We start from the raw sequence: 16,943 nt of genomic DNA, 5'->3' as shown, positions 1-16,943 counted from the left end.
TACACCTTCTAGAACAATGTCCGTTTTACCACCAGGAGTAGGATGATCAGTTACAGTCTCTGGCACATCCACATGTTCTGGAATGGTGTTTGTTTCACCAACAGAAGAAGAGTCAGTCTCTGAAACACCTACAGGTTTTGGAACGATGTCTGTGCTACTGAGAGAAGATGTTGCTTCTGATGGATTCGCTTTGAAAAATGTCAGCTTTGGAAGATTTTGGAAAATGTCACTAGTTTTGTGTTTCTTTTCCTCTGCCAGTTTACGTTTCTGTGCTCCACTCAGTTGGTTACGTTTCATCCTGCCCCTTATCTCAGTTATCTGAACTTAAAAAAAAAACAAATTACACAACATACGCTATTTTTATGTATATATTGTGGCAGAGCTCCGACCTTGTCCCCGTGGGTCCCGCGCTTCCAAGTAGCTTACGCTAGCTTCAGAGACTCACTGCAACCCTCCACGTAGCCCTTCTCTCTCTAGGCCCAGGGATACAGTCTACTGAGCCCTTTTCATCATAAGCCCACCCCTTTTCGCGCCCTCCTCCCCTGCCTGCAGCCTAGTGGGGAGGAGTGGTCGACCTGCCCCTCCTTTTCCCTCCTCTCTCTGATGTTTTCCCCTCCCTCCCTGCTCATTATACCGGGAGACATGGCGGCCCCTCCCACAGACCCAGCTGCCTCTCCCCTGCCTGCCCCTCCATCACGTCATGTGCTCCTTGTGGTCCAAGACCCGGATGACTTGGCGCGGGTGGAGGCTTGCCAAGCCATCTATTTGGCAGCCTCCTCCACCCAAGTCAACTGGGTCAAGAGCTCTGGCTTGGTGGTAGGGGACAGGCGGCAGGCGAGCTCCCTCCCACCCGTGCTTCAGGCCATCCGGTGGAGCACAGGTCAGCTGCTCTATCTCAGCGTTTATCTTTCTGCCATGTATCCGTCTCCACCAGAGAACTGGCACAGTTTAGAGGGCAGGGTGATAGAGCAGCTCCGGAAATGGACAGAACTACTCCGGTGCCTCTCCCTTTGAGGGAGAACACTGGTGCTTAGTCAACTAGTCCTGTCCATGCTCTGGTACTGGCTCAATGCCTGGTCCCGGCCCCGGGTTTCCTGGCCAACCTCCAGACATCGATTCTGGAGTTCTTCTGGTTAGGACTGCACTGGGTCTCTGCAGGGGTTCTCCATCTACCCCTGGAGGAGAGAGGGCAGGGCCTGAAGTGTCTACACACTCAGGTCCATGTCTTCCGCCTCCAGGCCCTGCAGCGGCTCCTTTATGGTGCAGGTAGTCTGGCGCAAGCCTTGGTGCACCACTTCCAAGGGCTCCGATATGACCGGCAGCTCCTTTATCTCCATCTGAGAGGTCTTCTGCGAGACCTCTCCAGGCTGCCGGTCTTCTACCAGGACCTCCTCTGGACCTGGAATCTGTTCTCAGCGACCAAGTCCATGGCGGCCACCGTGGGGGCAGATCTCCTCGCGGAGCCCCTGCTACACAACCCCCAGCTCTGTGTGCAGCTGGCGGAGTCCCCCTCGGTGCGCCAAAGGTTGGTCCTGGCAGAAGTCACCAGAGTCGGAGACCCCTGGACTATGACCGAGGAGACTGGCTGGATCCCCTGACGCTCGCTCAGTGCATGGGTCTCTCCAAGCCTCGTACTCCCCGGCATGTACTTTAGGAGGTGAGGGCTGCTTTGCCACCCGCTGCTCGGGTTTACCTCGACCGGGTCCTAAGAGAGGGTGCGCCCCACCCACCCTCCACCCCAGGTCCTCTGGACCTTTTCATCGGGGCCCTGCCCCGTGAACCCGACCGACATCCCCCCGCCCCCTTCCCTTCACTGTGAGCTGGCTGTACAATCTGCAGTCGGTCCGCTTCCAGACCAAGGAAACATCTATACATGCTCGTGCTCCACACCCTTCATGTCCTCACTCTCGCATCCTGCCCCAACACAAAGTGGCGGGACCTCCTGCCACCTCTAGAGGGTGAGAAGCCCCGGTGGGCCAGCTTATACTCCACCCTAGTCCCGCTGGGAATATCAGTTGGTGGCTCCTTCACTGGGCCGTGAGTACGGATGTGTACTTGGCACTGTTCACCCCTATCCCAGTCACCTGCCCCTTTTGCGGTGTGAGGGAAACCCTGGCACACACATACTTGGAGTGCGCCTGGCTGCAGCCCCTATTCCAGCTCCTCATGAATATTTTGTTAAGATTTTGGCTGCACTTTTTCCCTTACCTCCTTATTTATGTACTCCCTATCCATGGCCCCACTAAGTCACGGGACCTCCTGGTCAGCCTCCTCCTGGCCCTGGCTAAAGTGGCCATCTATAAAACCAGGGTGAGGAGGTTGGAGTCTCTTGTGACTGTGGGACCTATTTCTGATCCTCCATCCGTTCACATATCTGGGCAGAGTTCCTCTGGGCGGCGTCCACTGACTCCCTTGATGCCTTCGAGGAGCAGTGGGCGCTGTCCGGGGTTCTCTGCTCCGTGTCCCCATCTGGTTCCCTTCGTTTGACCCTTTGACCGCACTCCTGTTCCTGTTATTTCATTAGTTGTCCCCTGTAATTATTTGGTTTCCAGGTCCTGTGGACCCCCCTCTTAGGCTGGGGGGGGATCCTTTAGCAGTTGGTGGGCTTCGCTCACCCGCTTCCTGGATCCCAATAAGGGGCTACTCTGCTGTACCCAACTGGCCTGGGTCTATCACAATATATAATATAAGAAAGAAAAAAACCGAATCAAGTGCGTATAACTCAGAAGAATATATCAATAATAAAACATAAATTTATTGCAATACATGACAGGATCGGATTTCCTCGCATTATTTCCATCTTCATTAATAGGATGCCCCCCTCGTTTAGGTGGGGATAAGTAATAAAAAGAGAACAGAAAAACAGGGGAAGAGTGCGTAGTGGAGTGTAAGGAACTCTAACAAAGTTCTGATTTTTTCCCATGATGACTACTTTGATGCTTTTTTTTGAAATATAAACTATCAAATTTTTTCCAAAAAAAATCTCCTTTTTTTGGTGCCCCCTGCTTTGCTAGTGCCCTAAACACATGCTTAGTCTGCCTATTGGGTAATCCAGCCCTGGGCTCATGTATTTACCTCAAGAGGTCCCAGGTTTGATTCTGCCTGCCGACAACCGGGGTCTGTCGGTGTTACATATGAGGAGGTGCTTTTTCAACCTGTTCTCAGACACAGTCCACACACTGTGTAGAGTCCAAACTTTCTCCCTTGTTGGGATTTGGGTTTTTATAACCAACATGTCAACAAAGTTGAGCTCGAATCTTCTCCCAGGCTTGGCTGTTCCTAAGATTCATCCTTCCAGATTGCTCAGTCCACACACTAGATCTTCTCTCCAGATAGCCATTCCCATCTCCCTTTCATCCAGGTGCAATAAAGCAACACAGCTACCTGCCTGTGTCTGCACTTACTGTTCCCCAGTAGAATCAACGCCTAGAAGGGCTTATTTCAGGTAAACATGGCAGCTTGTTACAGTGTTAGACAAACGCGAGATAAGATTGGACAAAAGCTCAGGTGATGGAAGATCTAGGATTTACTGATTGATGAGGAAGCCAGTCAGAGGGATTTCTCAAAGGGATGGGTTTAACAAGGGATTAGAATGGGAATGGGGCTGCTTGGGTGACGAGAACGTGGAGACTGTTCCACCTGTAGAGGAATCCAGATGGAAAGGTGCAAAATGAAGAGAGGGAGAAGTAAGGCAAAAGTCCTGGGAAGAATATAAATAGTGGGAGGAGTATTGGGGGCAGAAACAGCAAAGGTGAAGGTGGGGACAATATTATGTAGAGCCTTGCATTTGAGAGAGGAGCCTGAACCTGATGGAGTAGGGGTAGCAAAACAGCCTGTGTCCAGATGGAGGAAGATGACTTCAACAACATCTTTCTTTTTTTTTTTTCTCTGCAGTCCAGGTAAGCTCAAACAAATGCCAGAGACAGTTCAAAGAGCTGTCATCAGACTTACCCAAATGAAAATCATTTCCTATTCTTTTCAGTAATACATGAGTCTATAATACAAAGTGATACACACAGCACAATAGGTTTCAGAGTAGCAGCCATGTTAGTCTGTATTCGCAAAAAGAAAAGGAGGACTTGTGGCACCTTAGAGACTAACAAATTTATTTGAGCATAAGCTTTCGTGAGCTACAGCTCACTTTATATCCGGTGAAGTGAGCTGTAGCTCATGAAAGCTTATGCTCAAATAAATTTGTTAGTCTCTAAGGTGCCACAAGTACTCCTTTTCTTTTTACAGCACAATAGAAGGATTTCTCATGGGATATTTATGGTGGTTACTCCCGGTGAGTGGCTCATTTTTACATGTAGTTTCAGTGTTTCAGAAAAAGGCAAACTCCAGTAATATAAAGAGGGTTGAGAATGCAAACAAACATTACATACCGACCTAAAGATTTTTACAGCCCTAATAACAGAGACACACTCTGGACTCTTCTGACATGACTGAGAGAAATATTTGCTGTTGATCCCTTTAGAGAGACTAATCCGGATTCCCTGTAAATGAGCAGCTTGCTTTTCAAATGCCACAGAGATCTGCACACTATAAAATTGCCATTTGGTATATATCATATGATAGAAAGCATCCAAGAGCTTAAAAAAAATACATGCTAGAATCATGAGTCAAATTCAGTCATGTGACTAAGGGGAGGTACTGAGCTGGCTTCTAGCCAGTGGCAGAAGCTGATGGGTGGAACAAACAGGGCATGAAAAGACTAATAGGACTAACGGATCTTAGAATTGTGGTACCCTTATTTGGATCTTCAGGAATGTAGGCTATAGCAGTTTTGCAGCTCTACCAGCCTTTTGCCTCACACTGGAACTGTTTCTGACACAGTAGAATCCTGCTGCTTTGTGGTAGGAAGGATAGAAAAAGAACATGGCCTGCATTTTGAAGGTAAATCTCTATCTGTTGCTTGAATGCATTGTTAAAAGGAGCCCCTTGCTGCTCTGAGGCACGGATTCAATGTGGTCCTATTGCATCTTAAGCTTAGCTGTCTCTTTGAGTATTGGTTTTGTTTGGCAAATGAATATGGAGAGATTCTGAAACGCACAGCTGTGTTCTGCTTCCCTGTTCTGCCATTCTTTTCCTTGTTCCCTGCATTGTCAGAACTGCAGGCTATCAGCTAGTGGGAAAGGGACTGTGTGCAGAATAATAGGAAGGGGGTGCAGGGCTCTGTCTTGTCTTAGTTGACTTTGAGCTGAAATCCTTCAGGAGCTATAGCATGAGGGAAACAGACTTACAATACAAAAAGACAAAATCGGGGAAGCTGTTTTCTTTCCACAACGTGCAGCACTTAACTGCTTTAAAGAAAAGCTTGCAGGCTTACAAAAGCTGCACCAAGTTGCTCCTTAAGCACACTCCCCTTCTGAATTTACGTAGGAGCCATATGCTACTACATTTTAGAGCCAAATTGCACGAATTAGGGTCACTATTTTAAGGATTTTTCCCAACAAATATGAACAGAAACTTCTCTTGCACTAACATCTTCCTGTCAGATACTTTCTTCCCAAGAGAAAAGTATTCACAAACAATATATTTTGTAGATGGGAGCATCTCTATAGCACTACAGAAGAACTGAATCAGATGGGAGGAGGTGGAAGTGCAAGCTGGTAAAAACCATGAATCTTTGTTTCATTATCTTATTTTCACCAGCGGGGAATCACTATCAGAACACTTGTGTTTTTTATTCCATGGTTTAAAGATAAAGAAGCTGATGGGTCTCATTGACCTGCAGTCTGCCACCTTTTTCCACATCTACATTTTAAACACATGCATGGCACGTTCAACCAAGTAAATAAAGCATGGCATGCTGACCCATCTGCAAATGATCCCTTATTTTCAATTTGATTAGTCCTCTAACAAAGGACTGATCAAGCTTTGGGACAGCCTGAGATAGCAGCTTTCTCCAAAATATCTGCAAAGTTGCTAAACTGAAAATATTGAACTTACAATATTCTTCAAATACTAACAATCCTTGTTTCTCCAAGAACGACATTCATATGATGATTTTTGTTTTTCATCTGAACTTTTTTCTTAAAAGAACAAACAACCCCCTTATTGTCCTTCTTTTCCCTGCCCCAGCGCCTCTGTAAAACAGTGTGTGCCTATGTCTTAGTTTGCTTTCATGCACGTGTAGCTTGTTGCAGTTTTTATTAATAAATATGTTGAAAGCTGCCTCAGGTGCAGAAATCTCTTCTTGAAGTGTCCCAGTAACTAACTCCCAGGAACAGGCAATGTTGAAAGAAGTGATTTGATAAATTAAGACATGGGACTTGACATATAAGCTCTCGCAATTGGGCCTGGATTCACTAAGATAAAAATACGTATTTTGCTCTTAAATGTCACCGGTAGTCATATCTGCCACCCATCCAGAATATGATATAGGTGTATATTTTAGATCACTAGCTTCACTACTTTTTCTTACTACTAGGAAAGTTCTTCTGCCCTCTGGCCTGAAACGTGAATAAGCAGACCCCTTTGCAGGAAGAATCAAAGGTCATTTACCCTGGGTGGCAGCATTCTTCCCCTTCTGCAGGACTAAATCTGCACACATCTGATCTCTGCAGAGCCTTTCTTTATAGACTGTTTATCATATAATCCTGCTTTTCCAAACCCCTTGAGTTCCACCGGGGTCTGATCCTTTAAATTTAAATCAATGGGTACCACAGAACGGCTAGTGCTCTCTAAAGACAACTGGTCTAATTCTTAATCTTGTTAAAAGAGGCAGGTGTGAGGATAAAAAGTGAAAGAGATATGTGGCGATTAGGATTGCAGTAAAGCAGACGTGACTCTTCCAGCCAGACAAGCCAAATGAATAATCTAATTGCCTAGAGAGAGAAATAATTCATTATTCACTTCAACATAACAAGTTTTTCATTCAACCTCCAAACCATAAACACTTGCTTTATCACATGGGTAGGATTTTTCAGACCTAGCACAAAAGGAAAGTAGTAGACACCATAAAGGGACTTCACAAATTGTTTTAACATGATGATGAAACTCAGAATATGTACCAAACTTGTGAGTTGCACTTAGCTACACCCTTTTCCTGAAACTACCCCTGTCCTGCCCCCATTTGTACCCTGTCTTTTTGGTTTTTATGTTCTATAGCTTTTTTGGTCCATTGTAGTCAGTACCCTGATGTCTGGGGGGTGGGGTAGGTGGAGGATTGCTTGTCCTGTGGAGGTGGATTTTCAAAGAGAGCTGTATACAGGCAGAGCAGTGGACTGAGAGTCAGGATGCCTGTGTTCTAATGTTAGCTATGCTACAGATTGTGACTTTCTGCAACTAACTCATGTAACTGTCTGCCTCAGTTTGTAGGAAGGCTGGAGTAACACCTGCCTCAGAGGGGTGCAGAGGTTTGGTTAATGTCTATAGAGCACACTGGGATCCTCTGATCCAAATTACTGTATAAGAACAAAGGACAATGGTGACTATTAGAAACTGGCTAGTTTCATATACATTAAAAAGATACCGAGTCCTCCCTTTTTACTATCCATACTATAGGAAATACCTTGAATGCTACAAATATTGAGGTAATTAAAGTGTAAATACTTACTGAGTGAGTAATCTGAGGCGTTTTGTTACGTCTTTGTCTGTCCTGTAACATCAGTTAAGATCTGGTGGGTTGTCTCTGCTGAGGGTTTCTGAGACTTTATCTTCAGATCAGCGGTGGGGCATTCTATCTCAGTGGACACAGCAACGCTCGCTCCCCCTAGGGATCTGCCAGAGTCCATAATTACTGAGTTGTAGGGCACAGCACAAGGGATGTTTGGTTTTTTTGCAGGGCTCTAAATAAAATCCATGGCAGACCAACCGTTCGCTCACCTAGTATGTCTTGGACAAAACCAGTTTATCTTGTGGTTAATTGTTACTGTGGCTCCCACTTGCCGTGGCAATGAACACTGGATAAGTTTAATGATTGCCATTTAAAAAGTCCTCTTTATCCTTGTGAGGTCTGAGAGACCACAGCTTCTGCTGTGTCAACTGTTGGTAAATGTTGACTTTTTAATGGTCAGCCCTGTAAACAAATAAAGGAAATGACTTCAGACAAGCCCCAATTTTTGCTCACTTTGAGAATGGTCATCATATGTGCTTGCCTTGCACTGGAAAGTGCTACAAGAATGACTATACAAATGTTTACTGACGTCTATTTATATTCTGTATTGACATCACCTGTGGTGGATGTCGAGTTGTAATATTTTAAAGCAAGTTAAGAAATAACTTAACATGAACATTAGCCTTTTACATGCCTAACAGTAGGCAGATTGGTTGAAGGCGGGAAATCAGGGGATATATATATATATTTTTTTGGATTATTCCATTCCTCTCCCCAAACTCTCTCTTTTCATGGGAGTATGTGTTTTGTCTTCATGGCACAATTATTATTTTTAGTGGGCAGGGCTGATATAGTAGAATTTGTCACAAAGCTCTGTCCCAGACATGGTGTGGGCCTAGGACCTGCTCTGGTCCTGGACAACTATGCAGCAAAGAGCAAATACAGAATCTAGAAAGAGGTTTCCTCCCTATTGGTATATGATGCACATTTACAATACAGTGAATAGAGATTATTTCATGCATGCCTTTTGATTGCTGGAAGATGGTTCTGCCCCAGTGATCGTATGTGAAATTGAGAATGAAACCTGTCCCGAGTAAAATCCTCTATTTATTTGTGTTTTCTGAGGACATCACTTCTACATGGTGCAAAGGCAAAATGTGAGAATACATTTCCCCTCACAAGGCATGCAGGCAGGCTAAGCAGGTGGCCAGCTGGGATTACTGATATCCTTAGCTTTTGTTTAAAACTTCCTTTAAAAAGTCAAATTTTGCACATTTAGCCCTGGTCTACACTACGGATTTATGTCAGTGTAACCATGTTTCTTGGAGGTGTGGAAAACCAGCACCCCTGAGCCGACACAGTTAAACCGACCGAATTTCTGGTATAAACAGTGCTGTTGATGGGAGGGCTGACATAGCTATGAGTGGAGTACCTATGCCGGTGGGAGAAGCTCTCCCATTGGTGTAAGTAGAGTCTTCACGAAGTCCCCTCCAGAGGTGCTGCTGCAGTGCAGTAAGTGTAGACAAGCTCTTAAGTATGTGCCTAGCATGTTCAAGTGCTTTGCTTGGTCGGGGCCATAGCTAGGCTCTGCAACCAAGTTCTTCTATTGCCACGGCTCCATCAGTCTATTTGGTTAACCCCCCAGGCTGAATCTCCTCTTAACCTGGACTGTCAGCTCTTTGAGCGAGAACTGTCTTCTTACCATGTGTGTTCAGTGCCCAGCACAATGGGGCCTGGACCTGTTTAGGGCCTCTAGACCCTGTTGCAATATAAATAGTGCTAATATCTGCAGGCAAATGCTAAATCTATACCTGGGACTAAAATAACAAAGCCGAGCTCAATCTACTGAACTGTCCAACTTGGTAGAAGCTTGTTTAAAGGGGGCAAGAAAGCTGAAGGTCGTCAAAGGGAGTAAGTCCTGGTGTCTTTGCCATTTGGATGATAGCATATTGCCCCTCTAACTTGTCCCTTCCATGAGAGAAACTCTGCAAGGGAAGTCTCATAGATATTTCCTCCCAAACTTCTGCATTGTCTGAGGTGTGGTGTTTGCCCCCCCTCCCCCGCCCCTTGCAGAATAGGCCATAGGTTTGGCCCATGCACTTGTCAGCTCCTGAGGATCTGCAGGACGTTGGGCCATTATGTAGAGGACCTGTGAATCCATGTTGATCCTGGGTCCCTGGCATCCCGCTGGGATCTGTGTTTGTAAAGGGAGTGAATGGGGACTTCCCATAATGGAGAGGGTTCTGTGGGAAAGGCCTTACAGCCCATCCTGGCCCACCCACTGCCTGCTTCCTCCTCCATGTGGTGCTTCAACCCATGGAGAGCACTGTGCAATGTCCAGAGGGAAGGAAACATAGCAGGGCTGGTGGCTCCCTTCCATATGAGAGGATCCCTCTGTACAGAGGATTCTCAGCAAGCTCTATGGTCCCTGCAGTTTAATTTAGTGTGTGATTCTTCCCAGCTGTCTGTCCTAAAATCATGTGTAGTGTGGCAGGCTGCTGTACTTGAGTGGTGGATGAAGCCATTCCCTTGAGTATATGGTTACATCTTCAGGGATGAAATGTGCTACACAAATGTATAGGATCAGTCTTCTGAGTTTTGAGTTGTTATAGCTGCCATTTTTCCACACTTGATGGGATCAGTAAGACTCCTTTTAATTTATACTTTTTTGTAATGGAATGCATAAGGGGTGGAAGAAATTATCATGTGAGGAAAATATAGGAAGAATTTGTACCTTTCAGGAGAGTTATCAAAGAAATGTAGTGCTGGAAGGGATCTAGAGAGTTTTCCCAGAGGCTTTCAGCTGGTCTGCCTCTTACCTCCTTCTGGACATTAGAAGTGTATTCTTGATGTATAATACAACACCCCCTTCGTCCCCGCTCCCATTTGTCTTCCTGAATAAACTACATCCCTCTATACCAATATTTCAGTCATGAGATTTATCCCACCAAGTCTTCTGCCAATTAAATAATAATTTAACTATGTATGAATCCCTTTCAGTTCTTCCTGTTTATTCCCCATACTCCTTGCATTTGTTTATGGACATATAGGTTTTTGAGCAGATTCTGCTACTGATTTCACTCTTGTTGCTCCTATGATCCTGTTGTAGTTTTCCATGCCCTCATCCTCCTACAAACATCTACCCTTCTATTAAACATAAAAAAGGTGAGTTTATCTGTGGGCTTTTCTGACCTGTCCACTTTGAACCTAGTTTAAAGCCCTTCTCACTAGGATGGCAAGTTGGTGTGTGAAGATGTTCTTCCCCCTTCTTTGTCAGGTGGATCCCATCTCTTCCCTGCAGACCTCCTTTTCCATGGTCAAGGTAGCCAAAGCCCTCCTGTTGACACCATCTGTGCAGCCATGCATTCGTCTCCAGGATCCCTCACCCTCAACCGAGAGGATGGACTGGAACACAACTTGCACCCCCAATCCGTTCACCCTCTCTCCCAGAACACTGTAGTCACTGCTGATCTGCTTAGGGTCATTAGTGCCCATGTGGATGAGCAGCATGGGGTAGCGGTCAGAAGGATGGATGAACCTCTGCAACCTTTCTTGAATAAGCTACTTTTACACCAATAAACCTGTATCCACCCTAGGAGTTGTAATGATAGAACTGTTTTGATTAAATAATTACAGCCCTAACCAAAATAATTACACCCTCACAAACTTTACATGGAGACCAGGCATAATTATATTTAAAATATTGATAACTATTCTGCTCGAGATCACTTTAGCAAAATAATTTGGCAAACATGCTTATTCCGGGTAGTTGTATAACCCTGAAAATGAAAATGATCTATTGAGTCATTTCATCCATCCCCAGAGCCCCTCTTTGAGGAGAAAGAGGGAAGCAGGGGCAGAGACAGAGAGAGAATCCAAGAACAAGCAAAGCTCAGGAGAAAGTTTTGGCTGAGTTGCAGGGCTTTTTTTTTTTTTTTTTTGACCACTATTAAAAGCAATCCCCATTAAAAGGGGGGTAAGTTTTGCATACTTACTCAATGCATGTGATGTGCTGCTGAGTGTGCCATGGGGACAACCATGAAGAGAATCTTAGGCCAAGTCTACGCTACAGATTTATATCAGTATAACTACATCACTCAGGGGGGTGAAAAATCCACATCCCTGAGCGACATAAACCTAAATCCCAGTCTAGACAGTGCTATCTCAGCCTGAGAGCTTCTCCTGTTGGCATTGCTACAGAGGTGGATTAACTACTTTGATGGCAGAAGCTCTCCTGTCTGCATAGGAGCTTCTTCACTTATGTGCTACAGCTGCACTGCAGCTGTGCTGATGCAATGTTTTTAAATGTAGCCCTGCCCTCACTAAGTAAAATAAAGCAGGTAGCTCCTTATGACAGACACATTTTCATTGCATTAACAATGGGTGGCTGAACCCTAGCGCAGTCAACAAGAATCAAGGTGTAGACTAGGAGACTTTCCTCAAAAAGCAGTTGGAAGTAACTAGAAAAAGTTGTTTACTTCATGGGCACAGCAATTAGTGAAGAAGGGATGCAGAGTGAAATATTTATACTCCCGCTTTCTTCTTTTAATGACACATTCCTTGCATGTTGATATAGTATGGGAACAGCGGTCTTGGATCTCTTCCCCTTTAAAATTCTCTTTGATACCTTACACCTATGCTATGGAAAGCCTGGCAGGTTTATAGCAAAGGAATGTCCTGCTGAGCCGGTCTAAGATGAGAATTTATTCCCCAGTGATTGGTGTTGAAGTCTTAATATGAAAAATCAGAAACCAAACTTCATGTTAGTTTCTTGCCATTTCTCAACCTTTTCCTTACCCGTGGTTTTATCTCCTTCCATCTCTATAGTGTATTCAGATTTAAGAGCATTTCATTACCAAAATGATGGGATAATATAGCATCAAGAAATGAGAGGGCGTGTTTTATTGGCTCATTAATACACACGTTAGTAGCACTGTGAAGCCACTCAAGGCATGTATTAATGGACCATTAAAACTCACACCTGGGAGTATTTTAATAATAACTATTACATTTTTGTGATGTGTGTTACTGTGCAAATGGGTGCCTTTACTTCCTATGTACTGCACCTTTAAACTCCTAAGAACTTTGCCTCTCTGCAGGGCTTGTTCTGAGGGCTTGTCTACGCGAGGAAGTTTTGCTGTTTCAACTACTCTGGTTTAGTTAGTCTCAAAACCCTTTTACTGTGGTCATAGTTATACTATTATAAAAGTGCTCAGTGATCTAGTTCATTCTGGTTCAGGAAATGAAATAAGCTATACTAGAAAAAGGCACCTTTATGCCAGTGTAACTGCATCCAAGCTGGAGCTTACCACTATAATTATATTATTTAAAAATCATCTGCCTAGCCAATATAGCTGTACTAGTGTAACTTCTCTAGTCTCGAGCAGTGGTTCTCAACATCCACAACCCTGAGTGATGTCACTACAAGGGAGCTGGATTAACCATGCCAACAGGGAGAGGTCTCTCCCATCAGCATAGAGCATCATTAAAGCGTTACAGCAGCGCAGCTGCATTGGTGCAGCTGTGTGGATGCTGCCCTTGGAGGTTGTACAGGGTCACGTCAGGCAGTGGAGAACCCGGATTTTTAACACGACCGAGCCAAGGTCTCACCCACTTAGCCACCCTATTTTTCCGACTGTGCTAAATCTGTGGACTCTGCTATCCTGCCTGTAAGTACTGCTCTAACCATACTCTGTGCCCAGAGCCAGAAATAGCATCCATCTCACAAATAGTTACCCACTGGCAAAGTATGTCATGTCCCCCTCTAGGAGCTGGTCCATATAAGGGATAATAGCTCATTCTGCTGCCATTTGCTCCTTAGCTGAAGTGATAGAGGTCAGGGCTGTAGATCGAAAGCTCCTCTTTTCCAGCCTTGCTGATCATCCATGTGGACAGTCAATACGGCTCCTCATGACTGAATGTGTTGTGCTTCGGAATCTGGTCCTGGCTTTTGTCACCTGGACTATGAGAAGTGAGACTGGATGGATCTAGGCATGCTTGCTAAGTGCATGGGGCTGCCCATGTCTCTCGCTGTGTTTCAGGAAGTCCTCTACCTCTCTTGCATTCCTTTGGAGAGAGTATTCCCCTGGTCCTCTGAAGCTTCATGTTGGACCTTTGCCCTGTGAAGACCCCCCACTTCCTAGCCATCCCACCCTCCACTTGAGTTAGTTGCATGCTATCCAGCTAGCCTGTCCAGGGCACATCTCCGCATGCTCGTGCTCCAAAAAGGTCCATTCCTTACTCTCCAGTCCTGCCCTGACAACATGTACATAAATTATTTGTACAGCTCATTTGCATGCTTTATTGTAGGCAAGGGAACATCTGAAGAATGTATGAAGCAACAATGCTACTGTTACCCAGGGTTCTTTCAACCCAAAGCTCTTGGTAACTTTTATTCTGTGTGAGGTGGTGTCAGGAAATAAATCAGGGGAGACACGGCCATCCGACTGATAGATGGCTGGCACAAACAGGACAACACAAGAGTGCTTTCACTTAAAGCTAAGCTTACACATGTGCGCAACAGGTTAGTAAAACACCCCCAACCCTCGATAATTACCGAAGCTGAGTGTGGCTTTCGAGTGGCACAGCGGCAGCCCGTCTCCTGGTGGGGAACACAAGATGCATCCAGATGGAGAGTCCCCCCACCTCAAACTTTTCCCCCTTATTTATACATTAGTAATACAATGACATGTCACTTAAAGAAAACTTGTTAAGCAAGCAGTTTCAAAGGTCGAGTAAGAGGTTTCCTTCTGGTCATTGATTAACCAGGTGTGGTTTTTTCAGAGTTTGCACACCTTGAGGCTCCTAAAATGCATGTATCAGCAATTTCAGCACAATTCTTATCAGGAAGGATGCAGAGTCAAGCTGCCCTTTCTGTGGCACCCAAAGCCCCCTCCCCTCCTGCCTTGGTTAAGCTAAGGCTGCTGCATGGTCACTTTGCGGCCTGCTGACATGGCTGCTTTTAGCAATAAGCAGTAATGATTTCAGGTACTTTACTGGTTTGTCAAAATGTCCCCGTACACTATGTTACAACTATAAAGAACCAGATTCTAATTGAACATTTTAAATTTAGTGTACAGTGCTACTGATGATGTCTGCTGGATTTTTGGTCTTGGATGTTGGTCCATGTAGTTCAAACTTTCTTTGTTCTGGGAACATCAATATATTTCTGTATATCTAAACTCTTTTTCTGAATATTTGCCCTCAAGAAACAGGCAGCTAACTGTTTCTTGCCTTGGTAATAGATCCCATACTCTCTCTTGTGAAATTGAAGCTTTGTGGTTGGATCTCTTTTTTCAATACATAAGAAATATTGATTACTGGCGTTTATAATTCACTCCGATCTTGAAATGGTCGTCATAAATCCACGCTACTTTAATTTATTAGATGATCTGGCCAAATGAGGCTTGGAGGAATTTTTGCTGCTAGGTTCCTAACAAAAAAGGAAAAATGGGATTATATAATACAGAGAGACTGATATTGATGTCTGTCAAATGCAGTAAGAATTTTAAAACTGCTCTTACCTGTCATATTTTACTGACATCTGAAGATATTTAGTGCCTGGCTACTTTATTGAAAAATATTGAAGTAAATCTCTAGAATATTTCAAAGTTCGACCATGAGCATGAAAGTGGGAGCTGGTGAACTGATATGCCATTCCCTGCAGAAGGCTCTTACCTGAGACACTACAGGAAAGTGAGCTGCTTTTTTCTTTTTAAGGCTTTGCTTATGCAGCTGCTTGGTGTATCTTGTGTCTGCCGTGTATGTGATGCTCATGAAAAAGAGACCTCTGAAAATTTAGCTTTGAGTGTCTTCTAGAACCAGTGTTATATACGGTGATGCTTGTGAATTAACAACAGATTTAATGTGTTTTTTCCCCTTGAAATCTGGTGGTGGGCCTTATTACCATGAGCCATTCACTACTTCCAGTGGGAGTGACTGGGTTCAGAGTAACTATTTTGAATGCAAATTGCAAGTGCTTGAAGAGTCACATACTCTTAGTGTTTCACTTTGTACCGCTGATCTTCAATTTTGAAAGTATGTTTAGTACCTAGATATTAATTGACACTGAGGAAAAATCCTGTGGTGAAGAGTGACTCCCTCAAGCCTCAGAGTAGCAGCCATGTTAGTCTGTATCCGCAAAAAGAAAAGGAGTACTTGTGGCACCTTTAGAGACTAACGAATTTATTTGCATCCGATGAAGTGAACTGTAGCTCATGAAAGCTTATGCTCAGATAAATTTGTTAGTCTGTAAGGTGCCACAAGTACTCCTTTTCTTCCCTCAAGCCTGTATGCCCAGCAGGTTATGGATGTGAGGAAATGGAGTGTAGCTGCTATGCTGTCTTCAAAATCTGCAGGAAAATGCTTTCAGTAAAAGTGAAAAGAAAAGGAGCTTGACAGAGAGGCTTCCCTTCTGGTTTCCCTGTCTCTCTTTGTCAAGGTTTACTCACAAAAGCAAAGTCATGCCCTGCATGAATAAATTCTATAGATACAAGTACTGATGCATCCAAATACAAGTTACCATGACTAGCCATCTCCTGCTAATGGCACTATTAACACTTACGGCCACTGTAGCTTCCTCTATGAATTGCCTTGTGAAGCATTGCATGAAAGATGCTCTAAAACAGTTTATTTTCATAAATAGTTTAAACTTTCCCATAAATATCTCTGCAGTGAGGAAAATAGAAAACTCATCAGCAATTTAGGTGTAACCAGGGGAGGTCTTAAAAATAAAATAAATCTGAACATGGAGTTATCCAATTGCTGTAAAAAATTATATATTGTGAGGAAACCGTTTGTTTTCTGATGCCAGAAGAAAATGAATTTTCCAGTCTGTAAAACTGAACAGCAGTTTCTAAGGGTCTTTGTGGTTCCAAGAGCCTTATAAATATGTATGCAGTGTTGTAGCTGTGTGGGTCCCAGGATACTAGAAAGACAAGGTGGGTGAGGTAATATCTTTTATTGGACCAACTTTTGTTGGTGAGAGACACCAGATTTTTGAGCTACACAGGACTCTTCTTCAGGGCTTGGCTACTCAACAAAATTAAGCTGGCGTAAGTAAAGGCAATGTACAGCCACCTCATTAATTAAAGCGGTGGTTCACGTAAATGCTATGCTGCTTCTGTCAGTGGCGGTGAGCGTTCTCACCAGGAGTGCTTCCACTGATGGATGTGGGGCATTGTGGGACACTGACAGCCGGAGACCTGCCACCATGGGGCTGTCAGAGCTGCGGAAGGGGGGACCCAGCTGTGAGCCTGGCACCTAGCTGACAGCTTGGCTTGGTGGGGGCTATAACTTTCAGTCCCATTCAGGGCTGACAGCCACCAGCCAATGTAAGTAATGCAGTGTCTACATGGACAGTGCGTCGTCTGAACTACACTGACAT

General features: G+C 44.5%; 1 protein-coding gene and 1 long non-coding RNA gene across 3 annotated transcripts in view; one reads left to right on the top strand and one right to left on the bottom strand.

Moving 5' to 3' along the window:
- The window catches only part of ST6GALNAC3 (ST6 N-acetylgalactosaminide alpha-2,6-sialyltransferase 3), a 351,382-nt gene that overhangs the window by 47,736 nt on the left and 286,703 nt on the right, over window positions 1–16,943 (top strand). Inside the window, exon 1 of one of the 2 annotated variants that reach the window (XM_027824999.3) lies at window positions 4,666–4,893. The exons of the other annotated variant lie outside the window; for it this stretch is intronic. Coding sequence (XP_027680800.1) covers window positions 4,876–4,893 — 18 coding nt within the window. The 5' untranslated portion in view covers window positions 4,666–4,875. Of the gene's footprint in view, window positions 1–4,665; window positions 4,894–16,943 lie in introns of those variants that run through there. 2 annotated transcript variants of the gene reach the window in all.
- LOC122461423 lies at window positions 275–7,973 on the bottom strand. The gene is made up of 3 exons (XR_006283296.1): window positions 7,828–7,973; window positions 7,559–7,722; window positions 275–323 (listed from the first exon to the last, which is right to left on the bottom strand). It is a non-coding gene; the product is annotated as an uncharacterized LOC122461423 (long non-coding RNA).

This window comes from Chelonia mydas, chromosome 8, assembly GCF_015237465.2.
Source record: "Chelonia mydas isolate rCheMyd1 chromosome 8, rCheMyd1.pri.v2, whole genome shotgun sequence".
Taxonomy (NCBI): Eukaryota; Metazoa; Chordata; order Testudines; family Cheloniidae; genus Chelonia; species Chelonia mydas.
This window is presented reverse-complemented; position numbering and strand designations above follow the sequence as displayed.